The 22806-nt window shown below is 39.9% G+C and overlaps 1 protein-coding gene across 1 annotated transcript in view; it reads right to left on the bottom strand.

Moving 5' to 3' along the window:
- The window catches only part of PKHD1 (polycystic kidney and hepatic disease 1 (autosomal recessive)), an 866042-nt gene that overhangs the window by 439271 nt on the left and 403965 nt on the right, over positions 1 to 22806 (bottom strand). The window contains exons 41-42 of the mRNA XM_006882114.1: positions 2838 to 2950; positions 971 to 1076 (exon numbers count right to left, since the gene is read on the bottom strand). Coding sequence (XP_006882176.1) covers positions 971 to 1076; positions 2838 to 2950 — 219 coding nt within the window. The remainder of the gene's footprint in view (positions 1 to 970; positions 1077 to 2837; positions 2951 to 22806) is intronic.

The raw sequence follows: 22806 nt of genomic DNA, 5'->3' as shown, positions 1-22806 counted from the left end.
GTTTTTGGATGATCTTCAGCAGAATCTTGCTTGCATGTGAAATCAATGACACTGTTCTGTAGTTTCCACACTCAGTTGGGTCACCTTTCTTTGGAACAGGAACAAATATAGATCTCTTCCAGTCAGTTGGCCAAGTGGTTGTTCTCCAGATTTCTTGGCACAACTTGGTGAGCACGTCCGGAGAAATATTTATTACATTTTCAAAATTCCCTGAAAACGTATTTTCTCCCTAAATATCAGAGATCAGTTATTTGTAATTGCCTATATAGAACCCATCACTGACCCTAGATAATATCTACCTGCTGCTATTAATGATTAGCATTGCTAGAAAATCATTATAACAATGAGAATAAAACTACTGAACATCAGTCTCTTCTTTTTTTGTTTTGGGAGAAAATACACATGCAATTCATTATTAAGGTGGGTTGATGCTTTGGACTAGAATTTACCAAAACCAAATAAATACAACTCATTTATGAAAATAAGAATGATAATTTGTGCTGAGATTTTTGTACTAAGATGATGAGCAGTACTTTTCCTTAAGCCTATAGTATGTATTATTCATCATAATATGATGTCAAGTGTACAAAATTTGAAGTCCAGGACCTGAACCTTGTTATGTTACTGATAGCTGTGATTTTCTATAAGTACTTTATTTTCTTTCTTTATTATCTCTAAATAGTGTTAAGAAAGGAAGAATGGATAACTTGTACATTATCTCCTGGTTATAAAAATCTCTAATTCTGTCTCTCTCCTGGGCTGCTGAAAATTCACCATAGAGGAAATCAAGTAACCATGCTAAATGATCATTAACTAGTTCATTCCATGCACTTTCCTGACACCTTTGGCTCTTTTAAAATTGTGATAGTGTTGCAATGCTCCCTTCGGCAGCAAATCACCTCCCTTAAAGCATAGATTCATAGTAAATGACCACGTTAAAATAAATGTTACTAACTGAAAACATATTTACCTGGGCTCCACCTGCACTCCCCCAAACTGTGAAATTTTGGAGCAGGGTTGGGGGAGCGTCATGAGTCCATGATGGCTGGAATTCAGGGTATACAAAGAGACCATACCTAGAAAACAAAACAAAAGGATGAAATTTAGTCAACTTCAATTATTTCCCTCTTCTTTGTAAAAGAGTAACGTAAAGGGAATGATAGTGGGAAAGTGGAGTTGGTACCTGTGACCCCTCTCCTGACTTCGCTTGGCCATCTGCCACTTTTCACTACTTCCTCCCCTGTGACCTGGTGCTGGATCACAGCACAAAATAGAGTCCCAGGACCCCCTGCTAACCTGTCAGTCCCTCTCTAGGTTCACTTCCTTCCTGCCTGAAAGAATCAATAACTCTGCATATTGTTGTTAGGTGTCATCAAGTCAAGTACAACTCATAGCGACCCTATGAACAACAGATCTGAATCCTGTCCTATCCTGTTTTGTTCACAATCATATTGATCATTTCATTGCATAAATATTAATCCCAGTTTCAACATTGCATGAAACAACCTTTCATATTCCCCGCCTCATAGTTCTTAACAGTTTTTCAGTCACAGTATTATCACTAAACTACTATTTTTATAATTATTTGCAGACTCCGGTTTTGCTGAGGTATAAGCGGTGGGCTGCTAACTGAAAGATCAGTAGTTCAAACCCACCATCTGCTTCATGAGAGCAGTCTGTTCCTGTAAATATACCCAGCCTCAGAAACCCTGTAGGGACATTCTACTCTGTCTATAACGCCACTAGGAGCCAGAACTAACTCAGTGGTGGGAGAGTTTCAGTGGGTTTCAATTACTGGTTTCCTACGAGGTTCCAGAAGAAATTGGGGTGGCACAGTGACTGAGTAAGTGTTAGTTGACATGTCAGTGTTTGGAACCTGTAAACCAATTCAACTCTACCCTGTAGGGCTACTGGGGTGGAATAAACTCAGTGGCATTGGATTTTGCTTTGGTGTTGTTGCTTTTTTAAATATATGTTTGTTTAGTCAGTTCTAGGTGCTGTTCTGGGTATAGTACATAAATCTTCCCTAATTCTCAGACCAAACCTTCAACATAGTTTAGTGATCTTATTACAAATAAGAGCTCTCACTGTTTTTAAAAACAAAACTCAAAGAAAGATAATTTACCAGGAGTCAATCTCAATCTGAGCCAGGGCCTGATTGGCTTGCAGCCCAAGTTCTTCTCACACTCTGCTTTCACCATTCCTTAGTTCTTAGCTATGACCCTGGCACTAACTACACAGATGAAGTCAGCATGTTTGAAAGTTCCTCTAAGCTTCTCCTAATTATGTGACTCATCCCTATTCTTTACCTCCTCATCTAACAGTGTGTATATTAATTGGGATGTATTATTACATATTTGGTGGTACAGAGTTGTGGTGCCAAAGCTGAAGGCACGTGGTTCGAGGCCACCTGATGCTCTGCAGGAGAAAGATGGGCTATCTCCTCCTATGTGATGAACTGTCTATGAAAATACACTGGAGGGTGAGCTATGGGTTGGTTCTTACTCAACAGTACTCAACATCAATGACAATTGGCTAAGAACCTTTTCTCAGCCTCAATTCCTGAGTCCAGGCTCTCTGAGCTCTCATTGGCTCTACATTGCCAGTTGTCTGACTCTTTCAATCTCTTGGAAGTATTGCTCCCTCTCCTGAGTTCTGCGAACTCAAAGATACATCTGCCCATCTGACAGCTCAAGTGATTTCCCTTTTCTTCATCACCAAAATACTGACACATAGTCAAATCTCACACAAATGACAAATGTTATACCCTCTGTTCAGAATCTCATTTAAATTCTAAACCTGAACTAAAAAATATGAATGGATTTCCCCAACGTTACCTTGTACAGGAATGTGCAGTGTTCTGGGCAAAAGAAAGAAGTGGAGCTTGTGATGTTTCGTTGGTCACAAGATGAAAAAAGTAACCGAAACCAGCAGAACACACCCTGTTCCCCTGCAGAAATTAAAGAAGTTGAGAAATTAGTTACTCAATGTATAATAAGGAGGTGGGCAGACTTTCATTGTGCTTAGTCTGCTTTATTCAGTGATTTCTGTCAAGGTATCTTAATTTTTTATGAATTTATTTATTCATCATTATCCCAAAAGTAATTTTTTTTATGACTGCCCACGCCCCTTCCTACAAGCCACTTAACCAGCCTGTAACTTGCTCACCACAGTGACTGACAACTCAAGGGGAAAGCTTGCTTAAAAGCTTGCCAGCTGAGAAGGCAACTTGTGCTATCTAGTCTAAACTTCTCTTTGGTCTATGCGAGTGTCCTGAAGGCAGGCATAGTGTTCTGATTATTTCAATAACTTAATGATTTGGTGATAAGATGAAGGGCACATGGCTGATATAGCCATGCCTAAGCCCTGAGAAATGGTAGCTGATTTCCAATACAACCCACATATCCTCAACACATCACTGCTTTCTTATTACATAATTTAATAATTTTAGTGTTCATAGAATTTACTAGCCAAGTAATTTCCTATATTTTACATGCTGCTAGCTCTGGTGATGTAGTGGGTAGGGAGTCACACTGCCAACCCATAGACAGGCAGTTTAAATCCACCAGTTTCTCTGAAGCTGTTGCTATTTTTGTTGTTGTTAGGTCCCATCAAGTTGAATATGGCTCATAGCAACCTTATGGTACAAAAGGTCTGAACCCAGTCTTGGCCTGCTTCATCTTCACACTTCCTGACATACGAAAGCCCATTGCAGCAGTCATCGTGTCAGTCCACCTGGTTGAGGGTCTTCCTCTCCTTTACTGACCCTTCACCCATCCCAGTATCATGTCCTTCTCCAAGAAAAAGCACCTCCTAACAGCATGTTCAAAGTATGTGAGGTGAAGCCTCATCATTCTTTCCTCCAAAGAGCACTCCAGCTGCATCTTCTCCAAGACGTATCTGTTCATACTCTTGACCATCCATGGGCCAACACCACAAAACAAACTGAATATCATGAGAGTATATTATTCAGTCAATAATGAAATACACTGTATTCACCACTATGAAATGTATTCTAATACATTAGGAAAATTACTTTCCGGAGCCTGGCAGAGTAAATACCTTGGCAATGTGGTCTATAACGTGTTGGACTGCTAACTAAACCAACCACCTGCTCAGAGGAAGAAATGCAGTCAGTCCTCTCTTATAAATATTGACAGCCTCCAAACCCAGTGGAGGGTTGTTTTTATAAGCAGACTCGGCTCCAAGGTAACAGATTTGGGGATTAAGGTAGGATTATGTTGCTGTTATATGCCATCAACTTGGAACAAACTCATAGCTAACCTTCCAGTGGGATTTCAGAGGCAGCAAATTGCATGGAAAGTAAATTGTAGCAAGTTGCACCCTCATTTGTCCCTCAGAGCAGCTGGGGGATTCAAACTGTGAGCCTTTGGGTTGCCAGTGCAACTCCTTACCACTAAATCACCAAAATTTCCTTCAATACATTTTTGCTTGAATGTTCCCCAGCATTTATAACTTGTTTCCAGCATTTTAGAATCAAGGGAATTTCTATAAAAATCTAGACTTTCCAGCTTTTAAAAAATACAGAACCCAAACTCCTTTGGGAAAGCTAGTCAGCTAAAGGCAAGAAAGCCTTACTATCTTGGTAGATAGTGAATTATTTTGTTTGAGTCCACACTCTTCCTATGACACTCCTCTGCGATATCAGCCTACACCCTGGAGGCATTTTGAGCTTGCAACCTCATACCACAAAAGGTAAAGTAAGAACTTCTGGGATGTTATATGGAAGTTTTCATTTACTTCTTCCTGACCCATTCCCAAGTCCTCTCAGTGCACACTCTATTATATGTCAGGAGGCATCATTCTCTCCATTCCATCACCATGCTGAAAAACGCTGATGAGCATTGGAGGTTTCCTCAGGCTCCGGCCCATGAACGACACTTCTAAAGGGCACAGTGAATTGATCGAAGGACTTAACTGCTGTGCATCTGCGTACTTATGTGCCCTCATAGCCTGTGAATTCTGGTCCAGGGCAAGATGCCTGTGTCTACCTGGGGAATAGAAGTTGCTCAGCTCACCTCTGGCTGAAGCATTCTACTGCAGGAATAAAGGGGTGTCCCGGAAGCCCCCACAGCTTCATCCCTGATCGTCTGGGGAATTTGACAAGGACTGGCTGAATCAAAGACTGCATGGAGTGCCCTCTGTGTGTGTTCTACTCTCCAAGGAGCAGCACAGAGGGAGAGTGAGAACTCATCCTGAACCAAAAAGCATTTGTATCCAGACACAGAAAAGAACACAAGAAATAAACAGAACAGTGACACTGTGCACGGGGACACTTTCAAAAGCAGTACTTCAGCGCCATAGTGAGTGCTTCTGTGTCAGCCTCAGTAGGGACAGTGCTAAGAAAATTCCACCAGAAGATTTTCCTTAATTTTAATGTACGTACAGACATGTTTGCTGGGATTAACAACTATAAATAGAAGCTCAGTTAAATTTATATTTTAGATTCACCAAGAATACTTCTCTTTTAGTATAACTAGGTTTGCATTAACTCCATGTAGACTTAAAAAAAGAAGGTGTTAATCTGAAATTCAAGTTTAATAAAATCCCCAATTTTATCTGGCAACTCTACCCTGAAGGAATGAACCCTTTAGGGCCTCACCAGTAGATACTTTGATTCAGTATGCAGGAAGGAGACAGCCTCTGCACGCTCCATTACTGACACAGTACTGATGCAGCTGGTCTTTAACATCATGTTGATAACCACTCCTCTATACACAGCTGAGGCAGTGATACCAAGTTATTTTATCACCAAGATTCCTAGGAAATATTCAAAGTGACTATCATGAGGAAAAGCATGACACCTGGCAATTCTACCGTTAGGTGCTTTATGTCAAAGATGAGGGCTGACTGAAAGGACCAACCCATCTGGAATGCAGGGAGAATTGTGGACTCCTGAGTTTGAACTGAGGCCCATTTGAATCTAACTACAGATGACTGGGGACAAGTTAACCAGAACAGAATTAGACGAAAAGATGATGATCTGTGCTAGCTAGGGTTGATTTCTGAAACTTGAGGGCTTGCTCTGAATGAGACTCTGCTCAAGGTTTCCACATTGAACTGAAGATTCTTTAGCAAAAGGGATGTTTGTTCCCTCAGAGTACAGGTTTGATAAGCATAGGCAAAGCAGAAAATAGCTATCTAAAATGGGGATATTAAGGCATGAACACAAAATAGCTGGCTTACACGTTCTCATGAATGTAGTAATTAGTAAAATGATTATAAGAGGGGGAACCCCAAAGTGTACTTCAAACAAAATATAATGTAAATGAAAGATTGTATAAATGTAATGTATGTGTATGAAACACAATGTATATCCATGGAGAATGTAAAAGGTCATTATGAAAATGGAGAAAGAAGAAAAGTCCAAAATGGATGTCAAAAGAGATTTTGAATATTGCACTAGAGAACCAAGAAGCCAACGCAAAGGGGAAAAAGCAAAGACGTTAAGGAACTGAATAGAAGATTTCAAAGGTCAGATAGAGAAGGCAAACAAAGTAGTATATTGAAATGTGCAATGAGCTGGAGTCAGAAAATCAAAAGGGACGAACTCTCTTGGCATTTCTTCACAAATTCAAGCAGCAAGTTGCAATATTTAAGGATGTTATGGGCAGAATATTGTATCATTCAGGAAGCATAAAGAGAAGATGGAAGCAGTACACAGAGTCACTGTACTAAAAAGAATTGGCTGACAGAGAAGAATTTCAAGAAACCTGATCAAGAGATAATGGTGATGAAGGAGAAAGTTCAGTCTGTGTTGAAGGCAAAAAATAAAGCCCCAGGAATGGATGTAATACCAATTGACATAAGATGCTGCCCTGAAAGTGCTCACCAGGTTGTGCCAAGAAATCTGGAGGACAAATACCTAGCCATCTGACTGGAAGTGATCCATATTATATATCCCCATTCCAAAAAAAGTGACTTGATAGAATCTGGAAATTATCAAACAATATCACTAATAACACACAAGCAAAATCCTGCGAAGATCATCCAAAAATGACTGGAACTGTACATTGACAGAGAACTATCAGAAAAACAAGATGAGTTTAGAAGAGATTGTGGCACTAGAGACATTATTGCCAATGTCAGACAGATCTTGGCAGAAAACAGAGAGTACCAGAAGAATGTCTCTCTGTGTTTCATTGATTATGCAAAGGCATTTGACTGTGTGGATCACAGCAAATTGTGGCTAACCTTGAGGAGAATGGGAATCCTGGAACACTCGTTTGTGTTTATTCAAAACCTACAATCATCAGGAAGCTGTCCTCAGAACAGATCAACACTGCACGGTTCAAAATCAGGAAAGAAGTGTGTCAGGGATTCATCCTGTATTCATACCTTTTCAATCTACATGTAGAACAGATCATCTGGGAGACTTGGCTTTATGAGGAGCAATGTGGCATCATGATTGGAAGAAGACTCATCAACAACCTGAAACATGCAGATGACACAACCTTGGTTGCTGAAACTGAGGACAACCTGAAGCTTTTGCTGCAGAAGATTGACAACTATAGTCTTCAAGACAGATTGAAGCTCAACATTAAGATGACAAAGATTCTCACCACTGGGTCATTGAGCAGCATCCTGATAGATGGAGAAGAGGTTGTGTTCTTAACAGCTTCAGCTTGCTTGGCTCCACAGTTAACACTCTTGGCACCAGCATTCAGGAAATCAAAAGACAAACTGCACTGGGAAAATCTGCTGCCAGGACCTCTCCAGAGTGCTGAAAAGTAACAATGACAATCTAGAGACTAAAGTGCACCTGATCCAGACCATGGTCTTCACAATTACTTGCTATGCATCAGAGAGATGGAGAAGGACTAAAGATGACAGAAGAACAATCAATGCCTTCAAGTTGTGGTGCTGGAAGAACAGTCTTGAACCACCAAGAAAACAAATAGGTCTGTCTTGGATAGGATGAAACCAAGTTTCTTTAGAGGCTAGGATTTTGTGGCTTTGTCTCATATACTTTGAGTTCATGACCAAGAGAAACCAGTTCTTGGAGAAGGACTTCATGCTCAGAAGGGTGGAGGGACAGCACAGGAGTGAGACTCTGGATGAGATGTATTGATACAATAACTTGGCCAATGGGAGTGGTGTGTCAGAGTCAGTAAGACTGGCTCAGGACAGGGTATGCTTTATACCCTGTTATACATAGGGTTGGTATGAGTCACAGGCAACTCGATGGCACATAACAACAACATGAATGATAAAAATATTAATTTAAAAAAATTTACAAAAAATGGAACTGTTGCCATCCCAAAGGCATGTGATTTAAATCTACCAGATGCTCTTTGGGAGAATGATAGCATCTCCTCTCATGAGATTTACTCCCCCGAAAACCCACTGGAGGGCCACCTATGGGTTGGTTCTGACTTGACAGCACACAGCATTAACAGCAATTGTTGATGAAAAGGGAATTCTAGTGGCACAAACTCTAGGGGGTTATGCTGCTAGTCCAAAGGCCACAGCTTTCTGAGCTCAAATCTATCAACTGTGCCTCCCAAGAGATACAGATGAGCAATATCCTCTCACAAGATTTAAGCTGATTCTCTGCAGATTGAGTGGAAATGAGGTGAGTTTTATTGTTCATGAAGAGAAATTGAAAAAATCAAGAAAAATCAAATAAGAAACTTAAGTTAACCACTAGTACTCAGGTCCCAGGATAAAGTTGCCCTAGTTTAGTAAGAGCTTTATTTATGCTAAACTTTTTACATTTTCTTTATCAATATTTAACTTTTAAAAAGTTAGATCATGTAAATTAACTTTGTAAGTAAACCAGGATAAAATAAAAATTTTATTATATTAAAAATAAGATCCTCAATGAGACAAATGGACACAGTAATTACAGCAACTGTCTGAAGCCCAAAGATTATGAGGACTGGGCAAGAGTTTTGTTCTGTTTTATGTAAGATTACTGAAGCAGAGCTTCTGATTCAATGGCACCTCACAACAACAAAAGGTAGAGACACCTGTGGGGCAAAATTGACTTGACCTGACTGATTTGTTTCACAATGAAATCTGAGAATTCTTTGTTATTAGACAAGCTGTCAATAAAATATCAGAAATTTTTTTTAAAAGTTAGATCTAAATAATAATTGTGATATTTATTAAGATATAATGTTGTTATGTTGACTCAGAACCAACTCACAGCTGACATTCCAGTAAGTTTTGAGAGGGAATAAGTCAGGGAGGAAATTGTCTTTCTCCCGTGGATTTGGACTGTGTGCATTTGGGATGGAGCAGCAAGTCACCAGAGCTCTCTATTATATAATAATTATTACATTATTCCATTATGAACTAAAACTAAACTTGTCACAAAGGAAATGTAACCAGAATGCTTCTTAGAGGCAAGGATGGTGAAACTTTGCCTCACTTACATTGGACATATTTTCAAACAGATCCAGTTCCTGGCGAGAGACCCCATGCTGAGAAAGGTTGTTGTTGTTGTTGTTGTTATGTGCCATCGAGTTGCTTGCGACTCAAAGTGACCCTATGTACAACAGCCCTAAACTCTGCTCTGTCCTGTGCCAATTGCACTGTCTCTGACACTCCCATCCCAATTATCCCAGTCACTGAATCAATCCACCTCATAGAGGGCCTTCCCTTGCTGCGCTGTCCTTCCACCCTCCCAAGCATGATGTCCCTCTCCAAGGACCAGTCTCTCCTCACAACATATCCAAAGTATGTTAGATGGAGCCTCAGAATCCTTGCCTCCAAGAAGCCACCCGGTTTAACCCTTTCCAAGACAAATGTGTTTGTTTTCCTAGCAGTCCATGGTATTCTCAATACTCTTCTCCAGCACCACAGCTCAAAGGCATCAATTCTCCTTCTATCCTCCTTGGTCATTGTCCAACTCTCTGATGCATAACAAGTGATTGCGAAGACCATGGCCTTTATCAAACACACCTTAGTCTCCAGAGAGACACCATTGCTCTTCAGTACTCTGGAGAGGTCCCTAACAGCAGACTTTCCCATGGCAATGCGCCTTTTAATTTCCTGGCTGCTGGTGCCAAGACTGTTGACTATGGAGCCTAGCAAACTAAAGCTGTGTACAATCTCAATCTCTTCACCATCCATCCTGATGCTGCCAATTGGTCCAGTGGTGAGAATCTTTGTCTTCTTGACATTGAGCCTCAATCCATATTATAGGCTGCAGTCCTTGACACTCTGCAGCAGGTGCTTCAGGTCCTCTTCTGTTTCAGCAAGCAGGGTTGTGTCATCTGCATAACACAGTTTGTTGGTAAATTGTCCCCCAATCTTGACCCCACATTTCTCCTCATAGAGCCCAGCCTCCCGGATAATCTGTTCTGCATATAGGTTGAAAAGGTATGGAGATAGGATACATCCCTGGCTTACGCCCTTCCCAATTTTGAACCATGCAGTGTTACCTTGCTCTGTTCTGATGACTGCCTCCTGGTCCAAGTATAGGTTTCGCATTAGCACGATCACGTGGGATTCCCATTCTTCTCAGAGTCAGCCACAGTTTGTTATGATCCACACAGTCAAACGCCTTTGCATAGTCCATCACACTCCCCGCCCATCTTCTCAGGTAAACTGAAGACACCAAAACCGCACAGCATTCGTTCCGGCCTGAGGGCTGCAGGCCCTCGGGCCAAGAAAAACCCTATCTACACACAAGTTCTACAGGATGCATCGCCTTTGCTCAGGAAACATTACAACTAAACTTCAGAGACATTGGTCCCAACATAAGGAACTACCAGCAGCTGATGTGTTTGGGGAAGGTAGAAGGTCAGAAAAAAGAGAGGAACACCCTCAACAAGATGTATTAACACAATAACTACAACAACGGGCTTGAGGATGGCAGAGACTGTGAGGCTGTTGCAGAGCAACGTTCAGATCTGTTGTTCACAGGATCACTATGAGTTAAAGACTTGGTGGCACTTAACAATAACAATGTTACTTACACCTTAAATATATGGAAACTCCACTCTAGTACAGGAACTAAATTCTTTAGCCTCATTTCTTTTCACAGCAATCCAATGAGTTTGTTGCTACAGTTGTTATGGAACTTTGAGTTGAAACCATGTCTTGGCTGACCCACCCTTCAAGAGATTTTTCAGAGGCAGTAAATCTCATGGGAAGAGATTATCCATTTTTTTTTTTTTCTCCCACAGAACAGCTAGTGGATTCAAACCACAGGTCTTTGTGTTGGCAGCACAACTCCTTATCACTAAGGCAGCAGAACTGTCCTCTTCAATGATTATGTGATTATGATAATTTCACAGAGAGAAAAGAATTGAAGCTCATAGGTATTGAGTAACTTTCCCAGAGTCAAAGAACTGATGGGTAGAGACAGCTCCATCAGTGTCAAAAATCTGAAAGTGTCAGAGATTTCAGTACCCTGGAAGGATAAAGGCAGAAACCAGAGTGAGGACCAAATGCCAAAGAAGGGTAGAAATAATGTGGGTGGTGCAGGGTAAAGTCTCTGAGTTCTAGTCAACTCGACAGCACCTAACAATGATATGAGCCTGGAGGGCACAAAATAAAAGGGATTCTGATAGTAGAGTAATAGACAAGTGCATCACGAGGTAAAGTATAGAGCAAGGCTTTGCTGCAACCTTCCTAGCAGTGGACACAAGATACGGAACAACATAACTTTGAGCTATTATTACCTGGTAGCCAGAACAGGGACTGTATGTGACACTGCTATATAAATAGAGTTTTCTCCAAAATGGGAGAACATTTGCAAGGTACTATTTAAATAAGGAGTTTTTCTCTTTACAGAAGAACTCTAGAAAATATGAAATTCCTTCCTTCCTCTCTTGGAAGTAGGAATTGCACTCAGAGTAATCTGTGAAGTTGTGCATCTCACTCCCAATTTCAAGACATTGACATCAGAAAGATATCATAAAAAATTATTTTCCTTCCTCTTGTTTGGCTGCCTCAGTCGGGTATCTTATCTGTGATATTGCATTCCACATCACACGTTTCACATGAGTATTGAGGGATAGGTAAGTGGCCCACTCTGTCTACCTCAACCACCTCTGGATGTCTATGGTGCTTGAGAGAGGACACTGGGATGCAGGGGGTAAAATAAATTGACCAGTAGCATCCTTTCAAGTGGTGCCCAGGGAACATACCTCATTTGTTATACTAGGTTTGTCCTGGAGAGGGTGGAGCTGGGCTGCTCCTTGGAGGCAAGGATTCTGAAGTTTTGTCTGACATATTTTGGACATGTTGCAAGAAGGGACCAGTCCTTGGAAAGGGATGTCAAGCTTGGAAGGGTAGACGGAGAGAGCAGGAGAGGGAGACCCTCGATGAGATGGATTATTTCAGTGACTGGGGTAAAGGGGGTGGTGTGTCGGAGATGGTGAGATTGGCACAGGATAGGGCAGAAATTAGGGATTTTGTGCATAGGGTTGTTATGAGTTCCAGACAACTTGATGGAACATAACAACAGCAACAGTTTCATTACCACACAGAAATAGAACTTTTCTCAGAGTATAGAAAAGGGCATACAGAAAAGCGATGTAGGTCAATTCCTAATACTAAGTAAGAAGACAGGACATTTTGAAAAGTATATTTAAAGAGGGAAAGGATTCTAAAATTGGAGCATTGTTGAAGCTTATACGTAAAATCAATGAAGACTAGCACCTAGGATAACAAAGACAGATGAAGAGAAAGATTATTTGCAAATGCTAGTTAACGTGAATGGCAACAATGAGAAGTATAAATAAGGGTGACACAGAAAAGGAATGAAAGTTAGAGAGGCATTTCTGACCTGTTCAGTGACAACACTTTCACACATAGTTCAGTGAGTCTGACTACTACCTCAGTAAGGAAAGACTGAGTTAGAGGGCTCTAATGATACCATTGTAGTTGTAACTGTTACCTGTTTATGCTTGTTGCTGTTATTAGGAACCATTGAATCAGTTCTGACTCATAGCAACACTGTGTATAAAAGAACAAAATTGAATATCCCTGTCCTTGCTATAGCTACATACATTTAAGCCTATTATTGAGGCCACTGTGTTAATCCATCTCATTGAGGGTCTTCCCTTTTTTTCTGGTCATACCATGCTTGAGGCCTGTCTCTCGGGATGGTCCCTCTTCTAGCACCCCTGACGTATGTCTAAAGTACGTGAAACAGAGTACACTCCTTACATGCTGTAGCTGCAGACATTTAGACTAGTATGCTATTCACTTTAATTTCTAAATGGAAAGCTAATTCGGGGAATGAATAATGGTAGTTTCCTGAGCCTATAGAATCCACTGTTGTTGCTATTGTTGTTATGTCCCATCGAGTCACTTGTGACTCACAGTGACCCAGTGTACAACAGCCCTGAACCTTGCTCTATCCTGAGCCAACCTTACTGTCTCCAATACATCTACCCTCATTACTCCATTCACTGAGGCAATCCGTCTCATTCAAGGGTTTTCCTCTCCTGTGCTGCCCCTCTACCCTCTCAAGCATAATGTCCCTCTCAAAAGACTGGCTCCTCACCGCAACATTCCCACAGTATGTCAGACACAGCTTCAGAATCCTTACCTCTAAGGAGCAACCTGGTTTCACCCTCTCCAGGATAAACCTGTTTGTTCTCCTAGCAGTCCATGATATATTCAATATTCTTCTCCAGCACCACAGCTCAAAGGCGTCAATTCTCCTATTCCTAGTCATTGTCCAGCTTTCTGACATATAGCATGTAATTGCAAAGACTATGGCCTGGATCACGTACTCCAGGCTAATATCATTGCCCTTCAGTACTCTGGAGAGGTCCCTGTCAGCAGACTTTCCCAGTGCAATTCATCTCTTATTTCCTGGCTGCTGGTACCAAGAGTGTTGATTGTGGAGCAAAGCAAAGCTGTTAACAATCTCAATTTCTTCACCATCTATCATAAATACTGCCAATTGGCCCAATGATGAGAATCTTTGTTTTCTTTCTCTCTTTTTTTATTATACTAGTTTATTTATAAAATCTAAATAGATTGATTTCCAGAACAAATTCTTCCAATTTCCCTCACCCCCCACCCAAGAAATTGTACAACTCCATGATTAATTAACCCCCTCCCTGCACATCCTCATCCCTGTGCTTACACACCATCCCCCCTGCTTGGATCCTCATTCTACAATAATGGTTTTATACAATATTTGTCCTTGTGGTCCTGAGTTTGTTCAGTCAGCATAAAGCTCTCCTGTCCCTCCCAAATTAGGTAATAATTTACAAAATCATTGCTCCTGTGTGCTGTGTAGTATTCCATTGTGTGAATTTACCATAATTTTTCAATCCATTCATTTATGGTTGGACATTTGGGCTGTTTCCTTTTTCTGGCAATGGTGAATAATGCTGCTATGAACACTGGTGTACAAATCTCCGTTTGTGCCTCGATTATCATTTTCTCAGGGTATATTCCAAGTAGTGGAATAGCTGAGCCATATGGAATTTCTATGTTCAACTTTTTGAGGAAGTGTCAAACTGCCTTCCAGAATGGTTGCCCCATTTTACAATCTCAGTTCCTTTATCACCATATGCTGTCTAACATTTATTACTTCCTGCCCTGTTAAACTTTGTAACTGTTACTTGGAGTGAGATGTTAATGCCTCATTATGGCTTTTATTTACATCTCTCTTATTTCCAGTGATTTTGAGCATTTCTTCATGTGTCTGTTTGCCATTTTAATATCTTCCTTGGTGAAAATTCTTTCCGTGTCTTTTGCCCATTTTGTAATTGGATTATCAGTCTTTTTCTTGTGGAGGCCCAGGAGTATTCCTTAAATTTTGTTATGAGACTCCTGTTTGAGATGGTATTACCGAATGTTTGTTCCCAGTTTATAGGTTTTTCTTTTCACACTGTTGGGAAAAGTTTTTGATGCACATATGGATTTAGTTGAACTTCAATCTGTATTGAAGGCTGTAGTCCTTGACCTTCTGCAGCAAGTGCTTCAGGTCTTCCAGTTTCAGCAAGCAAGATAATGTCATCTGCATAACACAGGTTGTTAATGAGTCTTCCTGCAATCCTGATACAACATCCCTCCTCATAGAGCCCAGCCTCCTGGATGATCTCATCCACATATATATTGAAAACGTATGGAGCTACGATGCATTCCTGCTGTACACCTTTCCTGATTTTGAATCATGCATTGTGTTTCCTTGCTCTGTTCTGATGACTGTCTCCTGGTCCAAGTACAGGTTTCACATGAGCACAATCAAGTATTCTGATTATGATTCCACTACCAATCATAAAATAAGTTCAACCTCACTCATTGCTGTGAAGTCAGAACCAACTCATACCTCACCCAAACGCAGGCTTTCAGAGGCTGTAAATCACATAAGAAGAGAGTGCCCATCTTTCTCCCTTGGAGAAGCTGGTGGATTCAAACAATCCACTATCAGGTTGCAAGTGCAACTCCTTACCAACTGGGCCACCAGGGTTACCTAATCATAGCGTAGTATAATGTATCAATCAATATCATAATATAACAGTATATTCTATAGAAAACCCAACCTAAAGCCAAAGAGTTGATTGCAACTCAGGGCAATCTCAGTTGTTTCAGCATAGAGTTCTCCTGCATAGAGTTTTGCAGTCTGTGACCTTCTTAGAAAGAGATTCCCAGGTCTTTCTTCCAAGTTTCTTCTGGGTGAATTTGAAGTAGTATCTAAACATTTGTGCTACCCAGGAACTCGTATATCCTAAAATGAAGTGGGAGAGGGGGAATCTAATGTCATTGAGGTGGAATAAACTTGAGTTAGAGGCTGTAAATTACATGGGAGATTTCCCATCTTTCTCCCTCAGAGCAGTACAAGCAGATTTGAACAACCTGTCTTTGAGTTGGCAAAGCAAATCCCTATTCATTATGCCCCAAGAGCTCCCAAAATCTTAAGAGGACTTTAAAATGTCTTATTCCTTTCTCCACATATTCTAAAAGGAAGACACACACACACACATACACTCATATACATGCCTTTGAAGTATGGAGTCACACAAGCAAAGTCAATATGGAAGAAAAATTTAACAGTTTTGTTTTGGTGTTTTTTAAAAAAAAATTGAGATTTTAATGAAAGTTTATAGAGAACTTGGATTTCCAGTCATTCAAACAAACAGAAAAAACCAAACAGTAGTTCTCAACCCAATGCCTGCTACGAGAGAAGGAACAAATGCCCTGCTGTACCAATCACCCAGGACTTTAACCCACTAAGGAAGTGGGAATCATGCAGAGAGTTTACCCAGACACTGGTACTCTATGCCTGGAGCATAGGCAGCAGCCAGGAAACTGGACAGAGGAGCCAGGCTCTCACATTAGTCCTATGTTGTTTGTTTAGCTTGTTCTTTATTCACCATGGCCTCAAGAGAGTTTTCACTTGAGCTGTTTTAGTTTTGCTTTTTGTTTTGGGTTTTGTTTCCCCACCAACACCCCATAGGCACCCACCCCCTCATTTTTCACGCATTTAAAGACTTCTTTTTTCTTTTCCTCCCTTGCTCAAATAGCCAGTGCATTATGCACTATAATTTAATATTTTGGATTTTGAGCACTTCTCCAAATTCCTGAGGTCATTTAAAATTCCAATCACATGTTTTACTTACTACATGGTACTCAGAAAAAGCAACTTGTAAGTATCATTATATACTAACTTTAGTTGCTATTCAAGATACCAGCATGGCTTTGTGATTTTAATTTTTTTTAATTTTTTTTTATTATTTCTTGTGCATGTACCGTCAAATCAGATCTGACTGGTGTAGGAGGAAATTATCCCTCCTTCTCCGGCAGAGCATCTGGTGAACTCGAACCACATAACTTTGGTGTTGTAGTACAGCTTCTTGCCACTAGGCCAGTAGAGCTCCCTGCTTTGTGATTTTAAGATTATCTCAAAGATACCAGTTATCCTGGAGTGTCTAGATAGTCTAGAGGAATGTCTGTCAATGAAAGGGGATCATTCCCCAGGAACTATTTGAAAATCAATGGTAACATGTTTGATTGTCCTAGCTTAGGGATAATACCAGCATCTAGAAGGGAGCTCTGGTGGTCTAGTGATCAAGAGTTGTGCTGTCTCCTCAAAGGGAGGCAGTCTTAATCCACAGGAGAAAGATGGACAATCTCCTCCCAAGAGATTTACAGCCTCTAAAACCGCTAGGAAAACAAACAGATTTGTCCTGGAAAGGGTTAAACCGGATGGCTCCTTGGAGGCAAGGATTCTGAGGCTCCGTCTAACATACTTTGGACATGTTGTGAGGAGAGACAGGTCCTTAGAGAAGGACATCATGCTTGGGAGGGTGGAGGGACAGCACAGGAGAAGAAGGCCCTCTACGAGGTGGATTGATTCAGTGACTGGGATAATTGGGATGGGAGTGTCAGAGACAGTGGGATTGGCACAGGACAGAGCCGAGTTTAGGGCTGTTGTACATACGGTCGCTATGAGTCGCAAGCGACTCGACGGCACATAACAACACAACAACAAAACCCATTGGAGAATCAGCTATAAATCAGTTTTAACTCAATGGCAAACAGCAGCAGCAGCTGGCATCTAGTGGGTCGAGAAAGCAATATCCCTATTCAGAGAATAGCACCTCACACATACACAGCAAGAAATTGTTCTTGTTGTTGCTGTTGTTATGTACTGTCTCTTGTTGTTAGGTATCATAAAGTCAAAACCAACTACTAGCTGACTCTCCAGTGGGTTTTGAGAGACTGTTAATTGAGCAAGAGGAGACTGTCCATCTTTCTTCTTGGAGCAGCTAGTGGATTTGAACTTGCAAGCTTGTTTGGTGAGCTACAACTCATAGCAATCCTAAGAACAACAAATTTAAACTTTGCTCTATCCTATGCCATCTTCGAGGTCTCTGATATGCTCAATCACATTGTTACAGTCACTGTATTGTCTTGTTCATAGTTATTAGAAAATCCATTTATCTGACACTAAATGGCAATAGTACCTACAGTTGAGGAACCTTATTCTATAGCCTAGGGGCATGTGTTATTAAAGAACTGTTTTCCTTCTCCAAAACTTGATGGGGGTGGAGGAAAGGAACCACTGGCACACACTCAATGGAATATTATGCAGCACCCATGAGAAATAATTTTTAAAAATGCTATATAACTTGGAAGAGGCTGAAAAGCATTATGTTGAGTGAAGTAGTACAGTCTCATAAGGACAAATACTGCATAAAAATCACTATTGTAAAAATAGAAGGATAACTAGTAAAATACAGAACTCAAGGGGTGGGGTAGTGAAGGGGTGAGAATATGTAGCAAGGAAACCACAAGGCTGGCAGCAGTTTAGTGGGTGGAAGGAAGAGGGGAAGCAAATTGGAAGGATCCAGTGAAAAGAGATTAATGATGGACAAGGTCTAATGGTGATTGATTTTATAAAACATAAAGTCTGAGCATGATTGTATGAAACACAATGTGAATGAATAATAGTGTGAAGCACAATGTATGTAAACTTTGAAAGCAAACCAATTTAAAAAATGTAAACAAAATAACCTCTAAAACAGAAAATATGGTCCACTTCTATAAGAATATTGTAGCGGTTTTTAAAAGTAGTATACTTATCTTTTAAAAAGCAATTCTTTAAAAAAGATATAGTACTAGGCTTTCTCAAAAGAATATTTATTAGTACTGAATATGTTGTCTCAGTTCTTTGTTTTGTGCCACAAAGTCACGCACTTATGATTTTCAGATTTAGGAAGAATCAATATAGCAGGGTTGCACAAAACAAGTGTCTAATGTATTCCTCATAGGTGTCCAAAATCTTACCAAGCTGTTGATTCTCAGTCACAGTTACACAACTGAAACTCACCCTGGGCTGCCCAGGTATAGCTCTAGTGTCCACATACTCTGCACTGAATGGCTTTCACTACCACAGCTGTGACCCTCAAGAAAGGCTGTAATAAAGGGAATAGTTGGTTTCCTAAGAATCCTTCTCCCTGCAAATATGCAATAATGAGAAAGATGCACTAGAGGCCAAAAATGATAGTCTCTTTTGGACACACACCTGTATTGTATTATCAGAGAAATGCTAGTTCATTACCTAGACTTTACCAGGAGAGGAAAGGTTCAAGCATTTCAAGAATGTATTCCAGGGGCTACATTTTTATTTACTACTGTTTCCAGAGCAGGTGCTCAGAATGCAAGTGTTTTCAAGAATGAACTTATTTGTATTAACTCCCCTGTTGCCATTACTATTTATGGTACCTGAGCAATCACGTATAAATGCTTTCCATGTACTGACCTTCCTTCTAGTTGGTGAGCTGGTAAATCTCACTGTTTCTAAAAGAAGTACTTGAACAGTCAAATCACATTACTCCCCAACCTTTTTTCACTCTCAGTTCCAATTGGGTATGCTACAAATGATTCATGAGGAAAACCCACATATTTATGCAGGCAGCCATCAGCTTGCGGGAAAGGGTTTAAGGCAAGCAGGGAATTTTGTGTGGAAATCAATTCTTTGCGGAAGTCAATGTATTATGGACAGTCAAGCAAGAGAAATTCCAGAGAGAAATTAACTGCCCAAGTAAGCCAACTCCTTGAGGTGAGCATCTATAGTCATTAGAAAAAAAAAGTGAGTTAACCCTTCAGGCAGGTCTTAAATATACATTACCTATAGAGTGGGGGAAGATAGAGACTTGAAGCTGGGCCTTTACATATAGTATTCCTTACAAAATTGATTCACTAAACCAGAACAAATTCCCCTCAAATTAAATGGATGTTTTCAAAAGGTTCCTCTTTAGGTATTTTTCCCCCCTACAGAATATCCTAAACAGGAGTTTGGCCACAGGAAATTTCCCACAAATAAACAGAAGATATTCTGGATCTCTAGAAGGGAATAGAAACTTACTGTTCCAGAGCCTGAGATAATGAAAGTGTTTTTGTTAAGCATTATCAAGTCAGTTCTAACTCATAGTGTCATAGGGACTCTATGTCCAACAGAAGGACACCCTTGTCAAACCCTGCTTCATTTCTGCATTTTTTGCTGTGCTTTCACTCATTATACCAGTCAGCTAGGCCAATGCATCCATCCCCCTGAATATTTTCCTTTTGTCAATGATTCACTTTTCTAAAAATTATGTCCTTTTTCCAGAGACTGACTCCTCCTAATAATATGTCCAAAATATGTGAAGAATATGTCTCATCAGTTTTATATCTAAGAAGCACTCTGGCTCCACTTCCATGTGAAATGTCTTTATTCTTTTGACCTTCCACGATATAGCCAATATTCTACAACACTACCAAAATTCAAAGGCATCAGTTATTCTTTGTCTTCATTATTCATGGTCCAAATGTCTGTCTCTCTCTCTCTCTCTCTCTCTCACACACACACACACACGCACACACACACACACACACACACACACAGTCCAACTGGCTGTGTGTGATCATGACATGGCCAGGCACATCTTAAGTATTTAAAGTGACACTCTTTCTCCTTGTAGAGGTATCTGGCAGCAAATTTGCCTATTGCACACAGTTTTGATTTCCTGACTATTGTTTTCATAGGCATTGATTGTAAATCCAAGTAAAAGAAAATAATTCACAATTTTACTCTTTTACACATCCATCAGGATATTGCTTTTTGGTCTGGTTGTTAGGATTTTCCTCCCCTTGATGTTAAAGATGTTATGGACTTTGATCTTCTGTTGAAGATTCTGTAGACTTTAATCTTCTTTAGTAAGTGCTTCTTCTCCTCTTTGCTTTTAGTCAACAAGGTTGTATCATTTGCATAATGTAGGTGGTTAATGAGACTTTCTCCAATCTTGATACTACATTCTCCTTCATAAAGTCCAACTTCTCAGATTATTTGCTCAGCACACAATTTTGGATTTCAAATAATGCAGTATGTCTTTGTTAGGTTTGCATGATTTCTTCTTGGTTCATGTGCATGAATACATTTATTGCCCTGGAATTCTCATTCTTCTCAATGTTATCTGTAATTTATTATTATCCACATAGTTGAATATTTTTGCTTGGTATATGAAATGTAATTAACTATCTTTCTGGTATTCTCTGTCTTCAAGTAAAATTCACCTGCCATTAACATGATTCCCGTGTTCCACAGTCTATTGTGAGTCCAACTCCCATTATTTTTTTTAAATAATCTTCAGCAAGATTTTTCTTGCCTCTTACATGAATGATACTGTTTGGCAATTTCTGCATTATGTTAGATCATCTTTTTAAAATAGATACAAATAGATTCTTTCTAGGTAATTGACAAAGTATCTGTCTTTGTGCCTTCCAAATTTCTTGGAATAGATGAGTGAGCATGTTCAGGAATATCTATATTTTGAAGCATCTTAATTGATATTCTGTTAATACCTAGAGCATTATTTTTTCTTAATGTGTCAATGCAGCCTGATCATCTTTCTTCAGCACAATTGATTTTTGATCGTATGTTAACTCCTGAAACGGTTCAGTGTTCATCAACAAGTTTTGGCATAGTGACTTTATTTCTTCCAACTACCTTTTATAAAAAAAGTAAAATTTTTTATTATAATTGTAATTTTAACAAGAGTTTAAAGAAAAGTTAGATTTTCATTCATTCATGGTTGCATATTTTACCCTTCTCCCTTCCTTCCCCCTCCCCAAGTTGACTTTTTTTATACTAGTGTATTTACAAAATTTAAATACATTGTTTTCAAGAACAGAATCTTCCAATGTCCCTCACCCCCCCACCCATCAAATTGTACAACCCTATGATTAATCACCCCCTCCCCCTACATATCTTCATCCCTCTGTTTCCACCCTCCCTCACCCCCTATGGATAATTATACACATTCTACAATAATGGTTTTATACAATGTTTATCCTCATGGGACTGAGTTAGTTCACTCAGCATAATGCTCTCCAGTCCCTCCCAAGTTAGATAATAATTTACAAAATCATTGTTTCTGCATGATGCGCAGTATTCCATTGTGTGAATGTACCATAATTTCTCAATCCATTTGTTTGTGGTTGGACATTTGAGTCATTTCCATGTTCTTGCAATGGTGAATAACACTGCTATGAACATTGGTGAAGCCACTTCTTCCATCTACTTTTCATGCTTCTTTGAGACCTTCAATAATTCCACTTTAGAATCCTTGACTATTGTAATTCATTGTCTTTGTAATGACTCTGCAGCTCCAGCATGATGCAGGCTCCTTACCTTACAATTTGTTCGTAGGCCCTAGATTTCCTAAAGAACAATTTATATTAGATTTTTTCTATTATTAATTTAGGAAAATAGGAAGCTGTCAAAATGACATGGAATACACAAAGATCATAATCCTAGGCATTCAACTCAACACAATTCATTGTCTCTAAGTCATTTTCAACTCATATCTGACCGCTGCATGAGCTTCCAAGACTCATTATCACATAGTAGGTGGTTTCCATCTTTCTCCTGAGGAGTTGTGGATATAAGATGCCAGAGAGGTGCTATCTTTGAGTTAGCATTCCAACTACTCACAGGTTACACCACCAGAGGGGAGTACTATAAGAAGGTACAAATGAACCTCTATCAACCTGTTTATAGAAAGTGTGACAAAGACCTCTCTAAGGACTTTATAAAATAATATTACCAGAAGGTGAGTGAAAATGCAAGCAAGAATTTTCCCTGGCACGAAGCATAAAGGTCAGGCTTTACTTCTTAGACAAATATCCCTGAACAAACTTCCCTATACTCATTGTAGGGTGGCAGGCATAATTGGTGGATGTGAATTAAAAAAAAAAAAAAAAGAATCCTATACTTTACATCACCTTGTACTATTAAGCACTGAAGAAGCGAGAACAATAAAATTGACTGGTTGATGGCAGCAGAGGTGAGGGGAGCTCCTTATATTGCAGCCATGA

Source organism: Elephantulus edwardii, unplaced genomic scaffold, assembly GCF_000299155.1.
Source record: "Elephantulus edwardii isolate Elephantulus edwardi_28Jun2011 unplaced genomic scaffold, EleEdw1.0 scaffold00017, whole genome shotgun sequence".
Lineage (NCBI taxonomy): Eukaryota > Metazoa > Chordata > Mammalia > Macroscelidea > Macroscelididae > Elephantulus > Elephantulus edwardii.
The sequence above is the reverse complement of the archived record's forward strand: the minus strand, read 5'-3'. Positions and strand labels throughout refer to the sequence as shown.